The sequence below is a fragment of the Echinops telfairi genome, unplaced genomic scaffold, assembly GCF_000313985.2.
Source record: "Echinops telfairi isolate 266 unplaced genomic scaffold, ASM31398v2 ScPeMD7_7424;HRSCAF=8462, whole genome shotgun sequence".
Lineage (NCBI taxonomy): Eukaryota > Metazoa > Chordata > Mammalia > Afrosoricida > Tenrecidae > Echinops > Echinops telfairi.
Genome location: NW_022111324.1, coordinates 56,604,352 through 56,628,121, shown reverse-complemented (window position 1 = coordinate 56,628,121; position 23,770 = coordinate 56,604,352). Strand labels below are relative to the sequence as shown.

General features: G+C 41.3%; 1 protein-coding gene across 2 annotated transcripts in view; it reads right to left on the bottom strand.

Moving 5' to 3' along the window:
- SYT14 (synaptotagmin 14) overlaps window positions 1-23,770 on the bottom strand; it is a 186,611-nt gene that overhangs the window by 55,561 nt on the left and 107,280 nt on the right. For both annotated transcript variants that reach the window (XM_004699860.2, XM_004699861.2), the window contains exons 3-4: window positions 15,474-15,745; window positions 10,372-10,821 (exon numbers count right to left, since the gene is read on the bottom strand). In XM_004699860.2, coding sequence (XP_004699917.1) covers window positions 10,372-10,821; window positions 15,474-15,745 — 722 coding nt within the window. The remainder of the gene's footprint in view (window positions 1-10,371; window positions 10,822-15,473; window positions 15,746-23,770) is intronic.

Here is a 23,770-nt window from a genome sequence, read left to right as displayed (position 1 = left end):
AGATATCCAAAATATCAAATGGGACACCCTTTTTAACAAATGTTGCTGAAAAAACTGGATATCAAGCTGGAGAAGAATGAAGCAAGACCCTTAACTCATTCCACACACAAGAACAAATTCAAATGGACCACAGACCTCAAGGTAAAACCCCAAACTATCAGGATCATCAATGAGAAAATTGGGACAAAGTTTAGAACCTTAGCACAAGGAATACATGGGCTATCAGACATAAGGAAGGACACGCACCCAGAGGAAGATGAAATAGATGAGTGGGACATAATAAGGATAAAACACTTGTGTACATCAAAAGACTTAATCAAGAGAGTAATAAAAGAACTCAAAGAGTGGGAAGATATATTTAGTAATGACATATCAGGAATATTACTAAAATCTACAAAATCCTGCAAGCCCACAACAGGAAAAAAATTAAGAGCTCACTGAGGGATACTCACAAGAGGACCACATTGAAAGTCTAAAGGTGTAATGTGGCAATGGGAGGCACAGACCACTCCATCCCTGTCTGCAGGAAAACGAGTACTTGTAGGATGTGAGCCTTTAGGACACAAATGCTGAAGACTAATAGGGTATAAGTGTTGTTAGGTCAGCAGGACCCAGAATATGGGACCTGAACGAAAAGGGGATTGGGCTGATGGATTATAACAAGTCCTGCTCGCATTTTAACAGAGAGATGCTCATCTACTCAGGATCAGAATGCCAGTTAGACTTAACTTTCAGTAAAGATTTATCTGACGTGAGCAAATATTACGCTAGTTTCATATTCTCTTTGGAAACCGGATTGAATTTCTGGCAGCACTCAGTTGATGTACTGTTGCTCCTTGTCGATGTGCCATTGTAGAATTATCTTTAGGGAAATTTTACCTGCATATGATATTAATCATATTGTCTATAATGTCTACATTCTTTTAGTCAGCTTTCATTGGATCTCTTCCAGTTGGCTGGTCTTCCAAATTTCTTGGCATAGACTAGTGAGTACTTACAGTGTTGCATTAATTTAAAAAACGCATTTCAATTAATATTCCATCAATTCCTGCAGTTTTGATTTGCACTAATGTCTTCAGTGCAGTTAGAACTTTAAAACCATAGGTTCTTGATCGCATGCCACTCATTAAAATGGCTGAATGTTGACCAATTCTTTTTGGTACAGTGATTCTTGTGTATTCCTTCCATTTTCTTTTGATGCTGCATTGCGCGGCTCAATATTTTGCCCATACTAAAATCAAACCCACTGCCAGCAAGCGGACTTCAATTCTTAGCTACCCTACATAGGGTTCCAGAGTCTGTAAGTGTTTATGGGAGCAGATTGGCTCACTTTTCTACCAAGGTGTGTTTGGTGGGTTTGAACCATTGACCTTGCTATTACCAGTCTAACATTTACCCAATAGTAATACCACGGCTCCTTATAGACTCCTAGTAGGTGCCTTCTTTTCAGAATCCTTTCACTATGGTTCTGGGTAATTTTGATCTATGATAAACTCGGCTATTTTAATTTCTTGTCAGAACCCTAACAGCTTTCTTTAATTTAAACACAGTCTTGGAAGCCCACAAGGGCAATGCTACTCTGTCCTATAGGATCACTATGAATGGTAATAGAACTTGATTGCAGTGAGTTTGGCTTTGGGTATCATTATATTTTTGACAAACTTAAATTTTCTCCTATGGCCTTATCCTTCTCTCTCTCCCCCCCTTTTTTTCCTTCCTCAACCTAAAGAATCTAGCTAGGAACTGATCTGTTTATTTGGGGGTCAAAATTCCTTTCAGCCTTTCCAACTCTCTATTATTTCTGAAAAACTAACAAATGCTCACCACAAAACACTCCAAATAATACATTATATATATAATTCAAATAATAAAACAGTAAAAATCATGCCAAACTTTATATTTATAAATTAGTAAGAAACATCGATAGATAATCTTTTTATACGTAGGACTTATTGGTGATATGATAGGTATTAGTTTGATATGTGATCAAACGATAAGTATTTCACAAAAACAGTCCATTTTGCTTTAGATAAATAGACAAAAATACAACAAAAGGAATAACGTAACTTCTTGTAATTGTGTCTTCCTCAGAGAGATTGTTTGCTAATTCAAATGGTTCTTCTCCAAATTAAATAAGGAGAGATGACAAACATTGAAGATAATAATTTTTTCTTAATGACATTAGGATATTAACATGATCACATTTCCGTCTATCTACCTTCCACTTTTAAAGATCAAATAGCGTACAGTATTCCTTTTAGATTACACTTATAATTGATGAAGACACTGACACACTGCCGAGCTTTCTCATCAGTGAAAAACGAGTTGCCTTAACTGCTGCAAGGACTATTGAGAAGCAGCCTTCAGCTATCGGTCTCTTCTGAAATTTCTCCATCTACGAAAAGCTACCTCCCTCAAGGTGCTCACTCATCGGCTGCCATTGAGTTGATGCTGATTCACAGCAATCTCTCTGTGGGTTTCTGAGACTTTGACAGTTTATAGGAGTAGAAAGCCGAGTCTTCCTCCTGTAGAAAGCTGCTGGTGGTTTCAAACTGTCAACCATGAAGACTGCAACCCAATGTGCAACCACCATGCCATCAGGACTCTCTTCACTCAAGGTAAGCAGCCCATATTCAATGACTGACTGATGTGTGAGTGTAAAGACCTGGCCATCTCAGCCCAGCTAAACACTGATGGGATTTTAAACTGGAGTTCCCTCTAGAGTTGACTGAGGCTGTAGTTTATTGTGCAATGAAACTTGACATATCCCTTGGGCCAATTTTGCTTCTTTCTCCTCCCACTTCCACAACTATTGGTCCCAAAGGCACTCCTTAATATACATCTGCCTGATGGCAACATATGTACAAATGTGCTTGATTCAATTGATGTATGGATTGTTACAAGAGCTGTAAGAGCCCTCAATAAAAATGCTAATAAATAAGTAAAACAAAAGGAAACATGATTTTATATATATATCTGCCACTCTTAATTCCATCTCAGAATCTGCTTCACAGAGAATCCAACTTGCAATACATAAGGAGTCTGACATCTTTTTCAGAAGTATTCAACTTCATTACTTAGCTTCTTGACTTCATGAGATTCATTGCCACAGAAACCAACACACTCTTTAGTCAGAACAACAACATTCTATCACACAAACTAGGTTATGCTGCAGGAACAACACCCTCAAGCCTCATCAACTTAATATATCAACTGTATATTTATGACTTACACTAAATATCTATTTTGGATAGACAAGAAAATCTTTGTTAATAAACAATCAGTATCAAAGCCAAAAGAAGTTTTTTTCCACATATGCTTTCATGGTCACAGAGGCATTATCTGATGCTTCAAGGTTATGACCAGATTAAAGGAAAACCCATGGCTACACTTGAGTTCAACATGACTCTTTTGCAGGTTGGCAAAAGGGGATATGTGAACAATCAGGAAAGCCACTGAAGCCTGTTCTACTGAACACCAAATATTCAGTTCCCTCATTCTCCAATAGGGAGAACACACTCAGCCTCACCCAAGAAAAATCACCCCACAGTTCTATGTATTCATAGTTTTTAACTCAAAGTCAAGCATCTCTAGTCTCTAACCTCTAAACCAAACCCAAGGAGCCCTGGTATCATAGTGGGTTCCACACTGGGCTGCTAATCACAAGGTCAGCAGTTTGAAACTACCAGCCTCACCTCAGGAGAAAGATGAGGCTTTCTACTCTTGTAAAGAGTTAAAGTCTCAGAAACCACGGAGGCACTTCTACTCTGTCTTAAAGGGTCATGATGAGTCAGAATCCATTTGATGGCAGCCAGTTTAGCTTTGGGTTAAATTAAATTCAGACGTGGTTCTTTCTGATCTGGAGACTCAAGAACTAAATGCTAAATTATTTGTCACACAAGCATCCAATATGCAATATGAACCAGAAAAGGGGCAACTGTCACGAACATTCCCATTCAGAAATGGAAAGAATGGAACCAGAAATGGTAACTCTCTTCTTCACTTTCTTTCTCTTCTCTCTCCTGCCCAGGCAGGGACAGCCGCACATTTACTCCATCCTCACAGAACTAGTTTGTCCAACAGGAACAAATTATTGGCGTGCCAGGGCTCCCACACCCCAGATTTGGCCCTTGATGGTGCTGAATTCTTTCTAGCTCAGCCTTTTCTGTTTTATCTAATATGGTTGGAAAGGACTCATTTCAACTGTCTAATCCTATGTATTTCGTGAAATTCTGGTTTCTCCCCATTCTGCTTCCTTCATGCTTACTTGAAAATCCATTTCCCCTGAGATCATGTCTTTTTAAAAATTTATTTAAAGTAAATCATTTTACTGGGGGTTCTTACTGCTCTTATAACATTCCATACACCAATTGTGTCAAGCATATTTGTACATATATGCTACCATCATTTTCTGCACATTCACTTTCCATTTGAGCCCTTGGTATCAGCTCCTCTTTTTCCCTTCCCTTCCCTATGTTTTGTTTTATTGAGCATAGGTCGCACTGAGAGATCATGCTTTCTTACACTGCTTTGTCAAATGCAGCTAATAGTAAATACATTCATGAACTACTATCGTCCTGTTTTCCCATACTATAGTAGATACCATCCATGTCAGGATAGGTGGCAGTTTGATCAAGTATTTTGTCATAACACAACATAAATTACCATTCTTCTGGCATTCAATTAAAATTTCATCACTGCCCATGACTTGCCTCCAAAAATCAGTGTCATAAATATTGTATTTTTTGATGTGGCAGCACCAGATTCCTTATGCTGATTTTGGTTATCAACCAAAACATGTATTTATGCTGAGAAAATCAATACCATTTCAAAAGGAAAGGACCCTATGAAGAGGTGCAACTACAGAAGTGAATAATACTAAAATTCAAATAAGGCCACTGAATCAATTTGTCTTTGTATAGAACTGATGGTATTAAGCAAAATTCCAAAGACATTGGTTGACTCCCCAGCATGGTTTTTAGAGTAGAGAGCCCGGAATCAGGTGGTTTTTAGAGTAGAGAGCACAGAATCAGGTGTTATGTGCATGTCTTTGCTAATTGTCTCCACCTGACATTCCAGAATTTTCTTTTTCTTTATGTCTTCGTGAATTTTATGACTGTTGCTAGTTGACTTCAAATCATCCCTGACTCATGGTGATTCCATGGACATGAGAATGAAACATTGCCCAGCCCTGTGCCATCTTTAAGGTCGTTGGCATATTCTAGTCACTGTGTATCTCTAACCTCGAGGGCTCACCCTCCAGCACTGTATCAGATAATATTCTGATGTGATCGATAGTTTTCATGGGCTAGCATTCTAAGCAGATGGCCAGGCTTTTTCCCTAATCTGTCTTAGTCTGATAGCTCCCCTGAAACTTGTCCACTATTAGTGACTATTGGTATTTGAAATATTGGTGGCACATCTTCCAGCATCATAGCCTATAGTACTTTGACAAACTGACAGATGGGTGGTGGAAATTTTATGTTAATTTTCATAGTTTTCACTCTATTCATTAGGTATTTGGAAAGAAGAATCTGTGAGGGTGATTCAGTCCAAAATTTTTTCATTCCCTTCTGTGATAGGTTTTTGTGTTAGCTTGGCTGGGCCAGGATTCTCAGCAGTTTGGCAGTTGAAGCCTCCCCCATAATGTGATCCAACGTAATGTAAGTGACTCCGTGATGAGTCTGCTATGAGCAACAAGGCAGTTGTAAGAGGACTAGGGAGGCGTGCAGCCTCCTTTCTCAGTTCACTACACTGCTGCAATTGAAAGGAAGTTTCCTTGGGGTGTGGCCTACTCCTATTTAAGTAGGCCCTGTGGTAAGGCTTGCCTCTTCTTGCATGTGTTGCCTTGACCTCTGGTTCTTTGGGCTTGAGCCAGTGGCCTGCCATGTTGCCTACTGATGCTGGGAATTATCAGCATCCGTCATACTGCCTGCTGACCTTGTATTCATTTTATTAGGCAGCCATGAGCTTGATCTGCTGACCTTCACTCCGCCTCTGCCTCCTGCCTGTGGTCTTCCTGCTTCCTGGTTTATCAGCCCTGGCAGACATGTGAATCAAGAAAAGATTCCAGCTTAACATGTGATTTATGGACTTGAACTAGACTGGACTTGCCCACTTCCACAACTGTGTGAGCCACTTTCTTGATAGAAATTTCTCCATATACATATATACATACAATATATATATATATCCAGTTTACTTCTCTAGAGGACCTAGCCTAACTCACCTCCCTAGAAGCTGGTTCATACATAAGAGAGCTTGTACAGAATGATCTAGGATTCTTAAAGTAAATTGAATGTTACAAATGTATTCTTTCAAAATCAGGAAACTACATTCCAAGTCTAGCTCTTGCACCAGGTGGCCATCCATGAGAAACTAGGTAAGCAATTTGATCTCTCTAAATTACTTCTAAAACCTTTTCTGCTGCTGTCAAGTCAATTCTGCCACATACGACCTTATAGGACAGAGTAGAACTGCCCCATAGCTTCCAATTTGGTACTCCGTCCAGGATCAGATTGCTGTATATTTCGTCTTCATAGTGGCTGGTGGGTTTGAACCCCCTATGTTTTGGTTAGCAGCTGACCACTTAACCACTCTTCCACTAAAGGTCCTACTTTCAGTTCTAATATTTCATAATTCTATTTTTTTAAAAAGTCATTGACTTCTTTCAACTATCTTAAAATAAAATGGGGTCAACATTTAAAAATTAATTATATAATGATTTCCTCATAGCCATGAGTTTAACAGCACTCATTAAAATTAGTTTGATCAGACTGTGTTCTAACAGTGAAATGTTGGGGGTCTAGCCATCTAATCTTTCATTTGTGTCTCTCTGTTTCTTTCAGTCCAAGCCATGAGTATTTGTGCTGATATGATTTTTTTTTTTCTTCACGGATCTTGGTAAGTCTTGTGAGAATTTTACAAAGGTTCGTGTCATTAGACTGAGCTATGATCACACAGCTTTTCAGATAATCCTTCCTCTCTCTCTCTGGCTTCAGCTGGGATGGTCGGAGGACAATTCTCTTAAAGCTGCCCAGGGGCTCTCAGGTTTGACAGAGGTGATCCTACTAGCAACACCCTTAATCTCCTCGAAAGGCCTTTTGTATGGCTTCACACTCGGACTTTTTGATCTTTTCTAGGTTTCAGAAAAATTTGCATAGCCACACCTTCAGCTTTTTCTCTATACCAGTTTTCAGCTACTTTTGAAATGTAGAAATTCTTGAAATACAGCATCCTATGCCATCTGGATAAGCTTTGAATTTCCCAATTCATCAAATCTTCGTTCTTTTTTGTTGTTTAACAGTTTTTCTCTCAATTTCTCTCTCTCCCCTTGTATTTCACTATAAGCATCAAGAACAGATCAAAATTTACCGGCAACATTTTGCTAGGGAATCTTCTTAGCTAAATATACAAGTTTATGGTTTATAAGTCTGATTTTCACTTAACTGCAGGAGATAATTTCACTAAACTTTCTGACACCACATACCAAGGATTCCCTTTTCTCTAGTTCCCAAGAACTATAATAATCACGAATCATTCAAGGTCTACTAGAATAGGTTTTACTATGAATAAAACTTCCATACATGTGCATGTATATACACAAATATGATTACTGTTATATCCTGCAAAACTAGAGTTGAACTCACCCAAGTAAACTAGTAACAAAGTTTTTTATAATATCAAATTCCCAAAATTTAATATCAATGTTCCAGAAAATTGAAAGTTCAGAATTCCAGATAAGACAATATTAATGCTTCAGTGTATATAGAGTAGAGGCATTAGTGGTTCCATGGGGAAATTTTCACCTTTCACGCAGGACAATGTCCAGTCAATGCATCTCATGTACAGTCACCACCCATTATCAGCAGAGGCTTGTCTGCTGCTCATTTAGCAGCACTTCCAAACTAATTCGGACAAGGAAGAAAGGTCTGGTGATCCTAAAAAAATCAGCGAGTGAAACCGTATGGCCACAGAGGACTGACCAAAACAGTTATGCAGCAGTGTTTCATTCCCTTTACCTGAGGCTGCCTGAGCTGGGAGCCACCTTGATGCAGCTAATAAAAACATACAGAAGACATGCAGTATTCTGTCAGTGTTATCTTTCTATAAGAAGACAGCTAGTGGACACAGGTATGAATGTTAGCTGCATAATCATGATGTGCTGAGGGGTCTGTGGCATAGAAACCTGAAAGTAAGGAAGCAATGAGATTTGCTTGAAGAGATGGAAAAAAAGAATAATGAGAGAAGGCAACTAAATATTGAGGGGAAAACATTCTATAAGGGCAAAAGATATATAGTTTTATACAGGTGTAAACTTTATGTTTTTAAAAACGATTTATTTACATTTTCTTACATCTCTGTGAACACTCCTCAGCCGTCGGGTACACTGTGTGGCAAGAGCAGATGGCAGGATCAACGCTTATAAACAGTGCATGCACGACAAACCACCCCAAACTCACTGCCACTGAGGCCATGCTGCCTCGGAGAAGCCCTACAGAGTAGGGTCGATCTGTCCTGTGGGTTTCTGAGACTCTAATTCTGTACAAACGTGGAAAGCTTCATCTTCGGCCCACTGAGTGGCTAGTGGTTTCGAACTGGTGACAATGCTGTTAGCAGCCCAACGTGTAACCTACTGCACCGCCAGGGCTCCTCAGCATATGCAATAGCGTTGCACATAAAAATGTGATTCTTTAGCTTGACCAGAAATAAGACCGTCCTATTTTCTGTGGCCTCATTTTGTGTGTGAAACAAATATAATAAATATAAAATTGGGAACACATACTTTGAAGTTAACGACCAACCCACAACCCAACCCACTGCTATCAAGTCGATCTGATTCACAGTAACCCTACAGGACAAAGTGGAACTGATCCACAGGGTTTCCAAGGTTGTCAATCTTTATGGAAGCAAGCAGTCTCATCTTTCTCCTGTGGAACAGCTGGTGGATTTGAACTGCCAACCTTTTAGTTTATAGTCCAGTAGTGAACCCATGGCGCCACCTGGGCTCCTTGGAGGACGCAACACAAAATACATACCTCTGTATATCATCATTTTTTTCCTACTTTATATCAGAGTTGTACTTCCAATGTTCTATTACAATCAAAAGGATGTATTTTCCACATATTTAGTGATCACTCAGATAAAATATTAAGAACACTTTAAACTCTGATGGAAGATTATAGTATAATCAAGTCATAACAAAAATGTGTTCCTTTTTCCCTTTGACATCTTACCTATACTTTCTATTTTTCATTCCTTTAAAAAACTGAAGATGTTATTTTTAAAAGGCATGTACCCAAAGTGGTAATTCTAAAAATTCAAAACTATAACAAGTTACTCATTCTCTCAACAAAGACTGAATCCTATCATACAAACCCATATGGGTTTACTTATCTTTTGTTTTGAAACAGGCCAAATCATCTAGCTAAAATGGTATGGTGACGTGATAAGTCAACGCTCTACCAAATGCTGCCTGGTATAAATTCAATGGGATTTTAACCTTGAAATAACATATCTAAAAACAGCCCTGCCACAAAACACTATAGCTTCATTTTAAAATACATATATACTTAAATATATATGTATTTAAATTATTAAAATGCTTTTAATTCAATGTAATAGAGAGAATAAATATAGCGCATAACTTATACTTATAGCACAGATTTTCTTATAAATAACTGTGGTATAATGCACCTCCCTGTTGAAATAAACAATGTAGACATTTCTCTCCTTTGTGGGAATTTATCCACAACACACACACACACACACACACACACACACACACACACACACACACGACATCATGGGGGAGATACTTGCATGTGATTAGACCTTGGAGGAAAAAAAAAAGCGAGAACTAATTCAAAGTAAGTTAAAGTTAAGAATTCTCCCAGAAATACTTTGAGATTTTTATTTGTGGAACAGATAACGACTATACTATTTTTTGAACCTTTAAGATAGTCTCAGAATAGGTCTGAAAACACAGTCAGCCAAGACGTAGGTAACTAGAGAGCTTTTCAGGTGCCATCTACTTTTAAGCTGGAGTTAAAAGTGAAATTTCTATCTGGAGTTTAGAGGACCTCGTGATCAATCATCTAATAAATACTGAATACAGGAACAAATGTGTAACACTATAGGCTAGACCCTGTAAAGGCCAAGTTACAATGTGTAAATAAATATCATCTTCCAGGGCAACTTTTACAGGTGAGAATAAAAATGGTACTTACCTATCCAGGGTTTAGACATTGTATACAGGTATTATTACTATGTGAAAAACAGACTCAGGGAGTTATTGAATTGACTATAGGTTAAAAAAACAACACTGCTATGACCATAAACTATACCCAGGCTACCTGATGAGGTACTTACAGAATGATTGTAAGAAGGCTCCAGAATCACGGGTAATGACATTTTCCCTTGAAGATTCAATTTTGTTAAATAAAAAATCTTTTCCCCCACAATTTTTTCTTTTTTCATGCGATGTACACCATACAGTCTGAACCGAACTGCATAATTTCCAATCATCTCAGATTCGACGTGATTAAATTTGAATGTTTCTGTGAAGACGGGGCACGGTCCTCTCTGGATGCTTGTTTTTGCTCTCTGTTTCTTTATAGGTAGAAGAACAAGGTGTACTTGCCACGAGTTGCCACCTGTCCTGGTGTATGTCGGGATGTCGGTGACAGCTGTCACTGTTACCAGAAGCTTCTGTTCTTGTGAGTCATAGTCAAAAGTCACATCCAGTGTGCCATATTTAGCTTCTGGCTCGGGATCAAAAGGTTTAGGAAGCTGCGAAGATGATCCTTGTGCTGACATATCCTAAGAAGAGCAAATTTAAATATTTTCAGTTTTTTAACATTATTATTTAATCTGGTATGTAAATAAGTGCCTCATATTTCTTGAGGGAGGTTATGTGAAAACAATTTTGACTCGCTTTCACAATGAAATAGTTACCTATATCTGACACTAAATCTACAGGGGCAAAGCAGTCTATGTAGGTACGTAAAACTCAAAGCCTCATGAAAATAAAGATAAATTTATAATTTAATACTCAGCATCCTACGTTTGAGAAAGTTGGATATATTTTCTATAAATGAAAATATACACTCTCACCTGTATCTGTTTATTTTATAGAAAACCACTACATTTGAGTTTCCATATCCTAGACCATGTATTTGACAACTCAAATTTGAACTCAAAAAAGGGTGGAGAGAGAAAACAAATAAATCAAATTACAATTCTATTCAAATGTTTGTTCCCATTTTCAGGGTTTGTTCTAAAATGTCTCATCTGTGATACAATGCCATCATATTTGGACTTACAAAATCTATGGAAATATAAAATCTAGACGGGCTTGAAGAAACTCACACGCAGAGATTTGTTCTCTACAACATACGTTCTTATTTGGTTTTTAGCCAAAAGTTAAAACTCTGTATTATTTTCTAGTATCAATTACTGTTGAAAATGAAGGAACACATATTTTTACAAAATCTTGGAAAGACTAAAATGGTACATTTAATTATAAGATTAAGAGAAATTGTACCCATTTTACTTGGAATATAAATGAGTTTTAGCTAGTTCCCGACAAGGCCAAATTTAGATCAACTATATCACTTTACCACTTCAAGTATTTTAATAAATCTTAAAACCGGTCACTTTTAAATGTGACCATCACATTCATTAATGATCTATGGCAATGACTGCTGCTGACCCCAGCGTCTTGCCTCCACGCACTTGGTCGACAGAACACCTGAGGGTTGTTAGCTGGAAACACCATGTCTCACTCTCTTATGCAGCTGACATGCCCCTATGACTCTCCTTTGGCCAATGGGATTAAACAGAAGTTATGTGTAAAATATTCAGATCAGCTTTCACAAAGAAATTACTTGCCCTCCACTCTCTCTTTTCCTCTCCCACCAGCAGACTGAGAGGTGGGATGGCGTGGGTCAGCTTGAGATCATGTGTGCTAGGGTAAAATCCTAGTCCAAGAGTGGCCAAGGAGAAGGAACTATGCCCCAGATGACACGGTAGACTGCTAACCCTAGACTCCTCATCTGTGTCCTGCTGTTCAAAGGAAATGAAACAAGCACCTGTGCTTTCTAACCATGGTATGTGGGAGTCTCTTCGTTACAGTAGCTCATTCCCTACTCTAGCTGTGGCACTTACGATGGGCCAGGCTGTCTTTTACACGAAGGATGCGGTAGAGAATTAAACACACAGTCTTTGAACCTGTTAACTCTTATCCACTAATGTCAACAGTGACACACTGGCATCACCTAGGAGGAGGAAATTCACAATTGAAAAACATTTCTTGGAGAGAGGAAGAAAAACTCTCAAGGAAGAGTTTAGAGATTTTAATGCAGTGTGGTTGAATCACAAAAATATGCTCTTGATTTACAAAAAACAAACAAACCAAACCTTGCAGTTTAGAGGAAAATATGCTAATGCATTTTATTGCATAATTGGTAATTTAGCATTTCTAATTGCTTGGCCTGGATATACTTATTTAAATATTTCCTAAAATACTGCAAGGAGGCTAGGATTTTTAAGGTAATAAAAGTTTTGTAAGGTACTACACAGATATTTCTGAATTTTATTTCACCCGGTGACACCCTAATCCCTCTCTCCTTGTACATCCCTCCTCCCCAAAGCCTTGCTCTGGACAATCAGGCAATTCTTGTGAGATCAGATCAATAAACCAAGTTAAACTTGTTGCTCGGGGATCTGTTGCTACTCATAGTGACCCTTTACGACAGAGTAGAGCGGCCCCATAGGGTTTCCTAGGCTACAGTATTCATGGAAATAGATGGCCATGTCTTGTTTCTGTGGTGTGACTGGTTCGGTCCAAACTGCCAATCTCTATTAGTGGCCAAGCGGCAAGCTACTTCACTACTAGGGCTTCCGGTGAAGCCAGAGAAAAGAGAGTGATCCTAACACATGCTACTGTAAAATGTAAACAGTAGCTTTTATGTGAAACTAGGTAATAGCTACCATTTACAATTTGCTAAGAGGCAGTAAGGGGGAAAAACCCCTCCCTTTCAAGGTGGCTAAATGTTTTAAATAATATTTAGCCTGCAGCAGGTCATCAATAGATGAATGAACACCTTGCCATGGGATTCTGAATACTCTGCCTTTCCAGGGCAATCACATATGTGGATAGGCTCTGGGATATCCTGGATAAAACCAAGGTGAAGGTGGGAATTTTTCTGTTGGCTAACTTGTATCCAATACAAAGATGGGAGGAAAAGCAAAAGGAATTTAAAAAGCACAGGAGAGAATTTTCTATGAACAGGCTATCCACGTTTATGCAATGCGCATTTGCTGCATTGTTTGAATATGTGCAATGTTCCTAGAGTAGACACAAAAACTAACAGAAAAACTGTTAACATAGAGAGCAACTTAGCAATTTACGAAACCTGGACCAGAGGATGTGTTAACTTTAGATAATGAGTGAGGAGCTATTTTGTGTGACATAGAGGTCAGAAGACGGGCTCAAGATCGAGAGACAGTAACTAAGCCAGTAAAAGATGAGATGTACCAGGACAGACAGTCTGAATGGAAAACATAATGGATAGCCCAAGCCATGAGTATGGTCATCTCTGGGCTGAAGGCTATACCCTTCATGCGTTCTAACTAACAAATGTGGATGAAACCCAGGTATTCGCAGAAGGCTAACTGGCACGGTTCAGTGGTGGCCAGGTTTACTTGCCCCTGCATGCATTTCTCTCAGGGATCAAAGGCCTATTACTGGCCCCAGACACCCTTCCTCAATCTCAACTCTAGTTCTTATTAAAAAACAAACAAACCTACTGAATTAGAGTCGATTCTGACTAAGCATCCTGACATAATATTTCTGAGACTGTAAAGCTTGCTGAGAGCAGACAACTGGTTGGTGGGTTTGAACTGCTGACCTTGCAATCAGCAGCCAAACACCTAACCCAGACCAGATAGTGAAGTTCTAGTGAAGCAGAAAAAGACAAGACATAACAGCTTAGTCTGAGTATAAACTAGGATTCACACACTATTGCTTTTCTACCCACTTGCACCCTATTAGTTTATTAGCCTATTTCATCTTGCTCTCCTTATTTCTTGTTTTATATTAGAAATACACGAGCGCGTGCCCATACACGCAATTCAAGTGTCCATACACGCAATTCAAGTCCTCGGAATCAGCTTGCCTGGGGGTGGTGTACTTGGATGGCACTATATTAATGCCCCACACAACAATTTAGAACAGGAGAGGCAATATAATACAGTGAATAACTACTAGTATTTTGGGTGCATTGCTTATCCCTTGGTGCTTCAATGTTTTCATTTGCAAAATGGAGATAATAACTTCCTGAAGATAGTATCAATAGGCTGCATAGCACAATTCTTGGCCCAATTGGTGATAGCCATCATTGCTGTTAATTCGCTGGGAATGTGTTGCTATCGATACAGTATGAAATGCTACAAAACAGCTGATGGAGCACAGATGCAAAGTCTTGTGGAGATCTTGAAATCCTCACATATCAAAATATTAATGGAGGACTGTCTTCCAGGACAGTTATTATATTACTGGAAATACTATCAGCAAACTGTTTTTCACAGTTATAGAAAAAAATACTTAAAACTAAGGAAAATCTGTCTATAGTAGAATTGTTCTATATATTAGGAAACTACCTCCATTAATTTATTTTGACAGCATATCAGACAATTCACCAAGAACCCCAATATAGTATAGCACTATGAAATGTTACTAAGATTTAAAAAGGGGTGGGGGCAGGGGAGGTGATTGTGAAGCTTGAAAGGAAAGCAAACCTGAATGGATTAACTATCTTACGAAAACCTCTTCGTTACCATTGTAATTTCCACCATCATGGAAGGATTATATGAAAAATAATCTTTTTAGCTTTTGGTAAGGTTGTTTTCAACTTTGCTCCAAAGAAATAATTCATTTAAAACGGAACCACCCACCACTGCTTCTGATTGACACCATGGACTGAAACGACTAGTGAAACCGATCGCCATGTTTCCCCTTCCGTAGTCCACGGAGGACAAATGCAACGGTGTGTCGAAAACTTATTGAAACAATATTAATGAGCACCTATCAAGTGTAAAATAACAATAATCTGTAAAATTCACAAACATAAATACTCGCCAAGTTCGAGATAGAAGTAACCCCAGAATGTCTTCTATAAAGCAATTAGAAACAAAACAAAGCAATTGATCTTGAGGTTGCAAGGTGAGGGAGGTTATGCTTCCGTTGCGCTCACTGTTAGCTGCCCGTTTTCCTCTAGAGGGAGGTGGGGACTGGGGCGGTCCTGGCAAGTCTGTTGGCTACCGATCTGGTTTCCAGGCTGCTCCCTGGAACCCTAGCCCCAAAGGATAAGGTAGTGGGGAGACCAAGTTCCCTTCTCAAGAGTCTGCAAAGCGCGGGTTATCAGCCTCCAAATCACATTCATGTCAACATTCGATGCGCTTTTACTTACTTCCGGGCTCAGGACTGCCGTGCTGTCACTCGGCACATCTTCTTCATATCCTTTGTTATGAAAACTTTCTATTTCGTGACCTGTGCTTCCTTCACTCGGACACTTGCCATAGGAGCATCTTGGGCTGTTGCTGCAGTGGGAATATTCACGTTTACTGTCCCCGAGTTCTGAGGGTGTACATGAGAGGTGGGGAGAACCACTGTCATCCTGACACGGAGGTGGCTGCAGTTCATCCAGTGGAGGTGTTCTTCTCATTCTCTGAATGCAGTTTCCTGACAATGATTAAGAGTCTGGTCACTGTTTCCAATTAGCCTCACGTACAGTACAGTCTATAAAAATTGTAAATAACTTGGTAAACACTGGGTGGAAACGTTTGCGGCAACGGAACTGTTAGATTTACTAGTGAGTTCTCTCCGTCTCAAGATCAGAAACAGGAACGAAGCAACTTGGTTCCCCACCCCCTTCTCTTTTTCTGTAATAAGACTTGGAAAAATAAAAAGTATGCACTAAAAGAACTCTTGTTATGGACCACACGATGGGAAAATGAAAAGGCCGAGGAAAACAGCTTAGGTACTGGGCTCTCCCTTTCAGCATACACCCTTCACTGTCCATTCTCCTGTGAACTGTGGCCCATCTTAAAAAGCAATAAAAATATGGTATGTAAAACAGACATCCACACCTCTTTTTCTCTCCCCATTGCTGAGATAAACTAGCATTCGGTTTAGCAGGGTCAGAAGCTGTTTTTCACCTCTACCTTGAATCCAGAATCCTACAGTGAGCTGCCCTGAAGGTCAAGCCCTCATCCCTGTCTGCTAAGCCGGCATCTCTCTGCTTTCTGTGAAAAGTTCCCGCAGCCCCCATGCCATTCTATGTTTATGTCTCTATTCCCTTGAGAGGATGGCTCCATCTTCTCTATAGCAGGACTCTCTAGCTCTGCCCTCAAACCCAAACCCAACCCAGTGCCATGGAATGAACGCTGGCTTTCTGAGACTGTAAATCTTGAAGGGAGCCGGCAGCCCCGTCTTTCTCCCAGGAGCGGTTGGTGAGTTTGAGGCACTAACTTTGTGGTTAGCAGTCCAATGCCTAGCCCGCAGTGCCACCAGGGACGCTCTTCCTCTCGCAGCTCATTACATTACGCCGTCTTTCATTCTCAAGTAATATGTAAAGTTTGTACCTCAGCGACTGAGAATAAACATCCACGAGCGAGGATGTAGGCTCGAGTAGGGGGTGGATCGAAAGAAAGACAATTCAGTCGACAATTTAAGAATAGTTCAGCTTGTGTAGGTAAATCCTGAATGCAGTGTCAGGTATTAAATTTAAACACTACTGATTTCTTTTTTTAATGGACTGTGGGTTTCCTTTCTCAAAAGAAGATTCTGAGAAAGGTAGTTTGCATAATAATTCCGACAATCGAGTTCAACTCAGATATTCAATAGATCTTCTGTTCTTCCTAAGAAAGAAAAAACATTATCCTAGAACTACAGACTCATTTGAAAATTACCACAATGCCTGGTTCAAAAGAGAAATTTGAATTTGCATAAACTTAGCACACATTTACATATTTGCTCAGGAGTCCTAATTTTGGAAAAAGAGATGCGTGATGCCCAGTTCAGAAAACTAAGCCTAGTTCAGAAAACATAAGGAAAGCGGAAACGTTCCTGAAGGAATAAGGAGGAGACTCACAACGTTTGTGGGAAAAAATGCACTCTCTTTTCAGTTGACTTTTCAACAAACTCTTTAGCACACACCACCTGCCTCGTATAAGCTAAATTGAAGAAGATAACACGAGACACATTACAAGTATGGCTAATAAAACACAAAAGTGTACAGTTTAACATAGAGACAAGAGGTCTGAGGTAATCATCTGGCTTAAGGCATTAATGCATATGGGTGGGAGGGGGAGGGGGGAGGCAAATCTGCGTGGCTGGCCCAGCTGATCGGCTGATGTAACTAAATCCAAAATCTCCTCCTTTCGCTGGATGCATTCAACCAGAGCATGGCCAATGAGACCCAAGCCAGACATTTCAGAGTGGGACTGCCAGGGAAACTTCTCATTTCCTGACGAAAGCAGGCAGTCTCCTTCATCCCCTTCCCCTTCCCTCTTCCTCTTCCAGGAGGGGCAGCTGTCATTTGGTAACCCTAACGTGACAAACAGGCGTTGAAAGCTAAGGATGGAAAAGCAGAAAACTGTAAAGACCCTGGATCTCTGAAACCCTGGATTTCTGGCTGCTCACTGAGTAACGCCTCCCAAATTTCTTGGTGCCAAGACAGATACATCTCTATTAAAATAAGTGAGAGTGGGGTTTTCTGTTACTTCCAAATACATTTGGGACTGACACAATTTATAAATCATGAAACCCAAACCCCTTAGGCCCACATTTAAAAGTGCATGCTCACCAGCCACTGAATCAAACGAAATGGTAACACCTAAATACTCACGGTACCTTCGAGTAATTAAAAATCTCCCAGTGTAGTGTCGCTAGGAGTCAGCATGCCAGTTTTATGATTTTTTCCCCTTAAAGAGAGGCAATCTTTTTGAGAGGTCTCTCAGCATCCTGCTCTGAAGACCTCACTGGACAGAACTGGCTCACATGTTTGTTCTTTCAAATAAAATTCTTTTATTAAAAGATGACTTTATTGGGGGCTCTTACATCTCTTGTAACAATTCATACATCGACTGTATCAAGCATATTTGTACATATGTTGCCATCATCATTTCATATCTGATACTGACTGCTGTCTCCCTTCCCCCAGTTTGTTGTTGGTCCCTCTGTGTGTGTGCATGTGTGTGCAGTTATGTGTCAATCATAGTGATAGGTTCCCACTTTCTCCTCTTCTCTCCCCACATTCCCCCTACCCTCCTCGTATTGCTACTTCCATTCCTGTTCCTGGTTTCTGTATGTCATGAGCTCTTATCTCTTAGCTGTGTTCATGCTCTTGGCTAGCCCGCAGTGAAAGGCAGGACTTGGGTCATGAGAATGGGGGTGAGGAAGCTTCAAAGATCCGGAGGAATTTTGTGTGTTTCATTGGTGCTATACTGTACCCTGGTCGGCTCATCCCTTCCTTGTGACCCTTCTGTGAGGGGATGTCCCACTGTCTACAGATAGGCTGTGGGCCTCTGCTCTGACCCCCCTCGTTCTCAACAATATGGTCTTTTAATGTTTGTTTGTTCTGGGTCTTCTGATGGCTGTTATCCAGTCCCGATGGCACTTCATGATCACACAGGTTGGTGTTCTTCTTCCATGTGGGCTTGTTGCTTCTCTGCTACATGGTCGCTTGTTTAACTTCAAGCCTTTAAGACTCGAGACGCTATAGTTTTTGATAGCTGGGCACAATCAGATTTCTTGACCACATTTGCTTATGCATCCATTTTGTCTTCAGCAAGCAATCATGCCAGGAGGGTGAGCATCATAGAACTCCAGGTTGTTAGAGCAAAGTGTTCTTGCATTGAGGCAGAGCTTGAGCAGAGGCCCAAAGTCCACCCACTACCTCAGTGTATTGCTATATAAATATATGTACATAGCTAATACCTCTATTTTTATGGATTAATATATTTACATATGTACACACCTGATTCAGTTAGTTTATTGTGCCAACCTGGCTGATAAACATATGTGGGGTTAATTGAAGGGTGGAGAGGTAAATGGCTCAGTAAGACTCACCTTAAGAGTTCTCAGGTCTCTTGCTTTGTGATGGTCGGATTAGGGTGCAGCTGCCTTAGCCAGTTCCCTGCTTCAACTGACAAGGCTCACTTCCTGCGAGGCATCCCTCAGGAGAAGCCACATGGACCTACCCCGATGCAGCCTTGGATGCTGGAGCAGCTACGTGGAGACCCCTGCCAGTGCCGAGATGCTTACATATTTACTGACTCGACTTTCCTCCTGCAGTTGGCATCATTGCATGTGTTTTGGAGGAGGGCTGTGTGGATTGGTATTGGACATATGGGTTAATGTTGGAGGAGGACTGTGTGGATTGGTATTGGACATATGGGTTAATGTTGGACTTGTGGGCTTGGACAGCACTGGGTTGGGATATTTTCTTGATGTGCACTTAACCTTTATATAAAAATCTCTCTTATACATGAGTTTTTGTGTATTTGTTTCTCTAAAGTACCCAGACTAACACAACACCTACCTCTGTTCATAGCTTGACCCAGCTATCTGTCTACTGGGCATATACCCAGAAGAGGTAAGAAATAAACCACAGCCAGTCGTCTGTTCTCCAATGTTTACTGTGGGGCAATTCACAATTGCATAGAGTTTGGAAACAACCTAAATTTCCAATGATAGACAAGTGGATCAGTAAACTCTGGCACATACACACAATGGAGTACTACACATCACGAAAAAGCACTGATGATCACATGAAGCACACCGTCTCATGGCAAGAGTTGGAGGAAATTGCTGAGTGAAGTCAGCCAATCACAAAAGGGGAAGTTCAACATGAGTCCCCTGAGGTAAGTATAATCAACACAGGAGGTATAGAAGAAAAGCCACTTATCTCACACTATACGGGTTGAGGTGCAGGCAATTGGGTGAGAGGCAGACCAAACCCACAGATGTACATGTTATTCCAACAAAAAGAAGGGGAAAGGGGGAAGGTTGAGGGTAAGAAGGGGGGGGGGAATGATGGCACTGGGGGAGGAGGGCACTCACCCACCCAGGGGGTGGGGAGTATTGGTTATGTCTCCACAGACTTGGGAGTGTGCACGCAGACCCCCCCACAGCACATGAAACTTTGAAGTCAATGTAACCACATGGAGCAATGCATGAACAGAGTGGGCTACAAGGGCTGGCCCCAGTCAGAGCCAAACTGACCCCTTCCCTAGAAGTGTGTGCTACAGAGGACAACACGAAACCTGCAGGTTGGGCATGGCATGCTGCACGCACACGGAAGCAAACCAAGAGGGACAAAGTGAGAGGGACTATCCAGACCCCGTATCGGCACATGATGTCCCTGCACAGAGCTGCTAAGGCACAGAGCGGAGTAACAAAGAGGAACTGCTGAAACCCTGGTGGGGACTGAGCATGACAGTGGGACAGGAGGAAAGTCAAGGGAAATAGAGTAAAGAGCTGGGAGGCAAAGGGCATTTATAGAGGTCTAAGATACAGAATGAACATATGCAAATATATTTATATATGAGGATGGGGAAATAGATCTATGTGCATATATTTATAGGTTTAGTATTATGGTAGCAGAAGGACATTGGTCCTCCACTCCAGTACTCCCTCAATGCAAGAATACTTTCTTCTATGAAACTGGCATTCTAGGATGCTCACCTTCCCAACACAACCGCTGAAGACAAAGCGGGTGAATAAGCAAATGTGGTGAAGAAAGCTGATGGTGCCCGGCTACCAAAAGATATAGCATCTGGGGTCTTAAAAGCTTGAAGGTAAATAAACGGCCATCTAGCTCAGAAGCAACAAAGCCCACATGGAAGAACACACCAGCCTGTGTGATCACGAGGTGCTGAAGGGATCAGTTATCAGGCATCAGAGAACAAAAAAATTATATCATTGTGTGCTCACCTCCATGGATCGCTGAAAACAAATGGGTACATAAGCAAATGTGGCGAAGAAAGCTGATGGTGCCCGGCTATCAAAAGATATAGCGTCTGGGGTCTTAAAGGCTTGAAGGTAAACAAGTGGCCATCTAGCTCAGAAGCAACAAAGCCCACATGGAAGAAGCACACCAGCCTGTGCAATCACGAGGTGTCAAAGGGATCAGGTATCAGGCATCATCAGAACAAAAAATCTTACCACAGTGAATGATGGGGGGAGTGCGGAGTGGAGATCCAAAGCCCATTAGTAGGCCATTGGAGATCCCCTTGCAGAGGGGTCTTGGGGAGGAGACAAGCCAGTCAGGGTGCGATGTAGCAACGATGAAAAATACAACTTTCCTCTAGTTCCTAAATGCTTCCTCCCCGCCCCCACTATCATGATCCGAATTCTACCTTGCCAAGTCTGGCTAGACCAGAGGATGTACACAGGGAATCCAGGACGGATGTTGCAAACACAGGGAATCCAGGGCGGATGATCCCTTCAGGACTAGTGGTGTGAGTGGTGATACTGGGAGCGAAGAGTGAGGTTGGGTTGGAAAGGGAGAACCGATTACAAGGATCTTTATATGACCTCCTCCCTGGGGGACGGACAACAGAAAAGTGGGTGAAGGGAGACCTCGGACAGGGCAAGATATGACAAAATAATAATTTATAAATTATCCAGGGCTCGAGGGAGGGGTGAGCGGGGAGGGAGGGGAAAAAATGAGGAGCTGATCCCAGGGGCTTAAGTGGAGAACAAATGTTTTGAGATTGATGAGGGCAATGAATGTACAAATGTGCTTTACAAAATTGATGTATGTATTGATTGTGATAAGAGTTATATGAGCCCCTAATAAAATGATTTTTTAAAAAAGGCACAGAGTGGACTGTAGGGTTGAGACATCATGTCCCCTCACTGGAGCACACGGAGACAGAGGACAATACTGGGGACACACAGCAGGGAGTTAGTCAGGTCTGGACCCCCGACCATGGGGCAAGCCAAGGAGAGAACATAACAGATCAACACAACAGAACATACCAGAAGCAAAGCAAAACCATAAAACCCCAGAGGAACCCCCAAAAGAGACTTCAGGCAAGGAGGAGCAGTTCCCGGAATTCCTCCAGGACCAGTGGGGAGATAGACACCAAGGTCAGCGGACAGACCTGGAATTATGTATGCCTCCCCCCCCACCTAGTTATTAGTATTTTTTACCCTTCTTTTTTCTTTTTGTATTCAATCTTGTTTTGTCTCCGTTATTGTTCGTTTTGCCTACCTATATAAGACAGGCATGAGAAGCAAGCTGGAAGAGAAAGCAACAGGACCAGTGGTTCCAGAGGGCCTTGGGGGAAGGAGGAGGCGAGGGAAGGGAGTGGTGAGCAAACAACGCCATAGACAGGGGAATAAGGAAGCATTAAAATCAACAACAAGCAGCGATCCTGAGGGTGTTGGAGCAACAGCAATCTAGCTGAGAGGAATCACTAAGAGGCAGAAGAAGGGCGAGTGTGACGGTGGGGCAGGAGGAAGATTAAAGGAAACAGGAAAGATCTAAGAAGCAAAGCTATGGGCACGTGTTTGTTCTTAAACCCATCGCGGATCAGGGAAATGGGATTGCCACGATTGGTTTTGATGAATGAGAAGCACCAGTATTTGAAGCTTGGGATGACGCCCGCTTCACTGTTCCTATTACACGGAGATGAGTGGTTGCCTGGGCAATGTGGGCAGAAGGGGCTGTAGGCGAGAAGGCCAACATGACCCAGCTTTTCCCTTCCTTAACCTTCAAGGTATCAATTCTATCGCTGTTTTCAAATTGATTAGGCTCTCTCCGTTCTCTGTGGTGTATGCATGTGTGTGTGTTTCTAACCCCTCAGGAGATTGTGCAGGACAAATTCCTTCTCTGAACTTCCTTTGGATGTGACCAGTTCAGTATAATTTCTGTTGGTAGCAACGCTATCATCCATTTTCACCAGTCTAATTTTTTACATTAGGTCCTGGTCGACTTGCCAGGCAACGAAGGTATTTACACAACTACATTCAAGTCATCTGGCTTTTGTTTCCATTTAGTGTAACTGCTCCAGACATCAAGGAACAAATGATTTAAATAAGTTTGGTGCTAAAGATGTTACTGTACACTTAGTGGTTAGAACTCACTACTGTTTCTGGATTTAAGAGAAAAAAAATTCTGAATGTTGTGGATTAAATGTATACATTATTTTGGCCATAACATATCAAGATCCAAAGTGCATGGGGTCACAGGAACAGAAAACAAAAAGTACCATGGACTGCCGAAAGAACAAACAAATCTGTCAATCAGCATGCTCCTTGCAAGCAAGGGCGGGGAGGCGTTGTCTCACACTACTGGCATGCTAGCAGGAGGACCAGTCTCTGGTAAAAGACGTCATGTCTGGACAAACAAAAGAGCAGGAAACAGAGGAAGACCCTCGAAGAGATGGACTGAGCGCCTGCAACAACGGGCTCGACCACCACGTCCATTGTGAAGATGGCTCAGCACACGCGCGGCCCCCCTGAGTGGACACTGATGCGGGGCACTTCACAACCACCCCGCCGCCCGCCCACCGCCTCAACCCCACCCACCACCCACCGCCCACCACCATGGGTTTCTGTGACTGCAGCTCTTTAAGAGCAGAAAGCCCAGTCTTTCTCACTCGTAGCTGATGGGGGGAAATGGAGGTTGTTTGCTTAGTGGGCATTAAGGTGATGTTAATGGTGGTACAATAATTAGGAAAATTATAGTGGGAA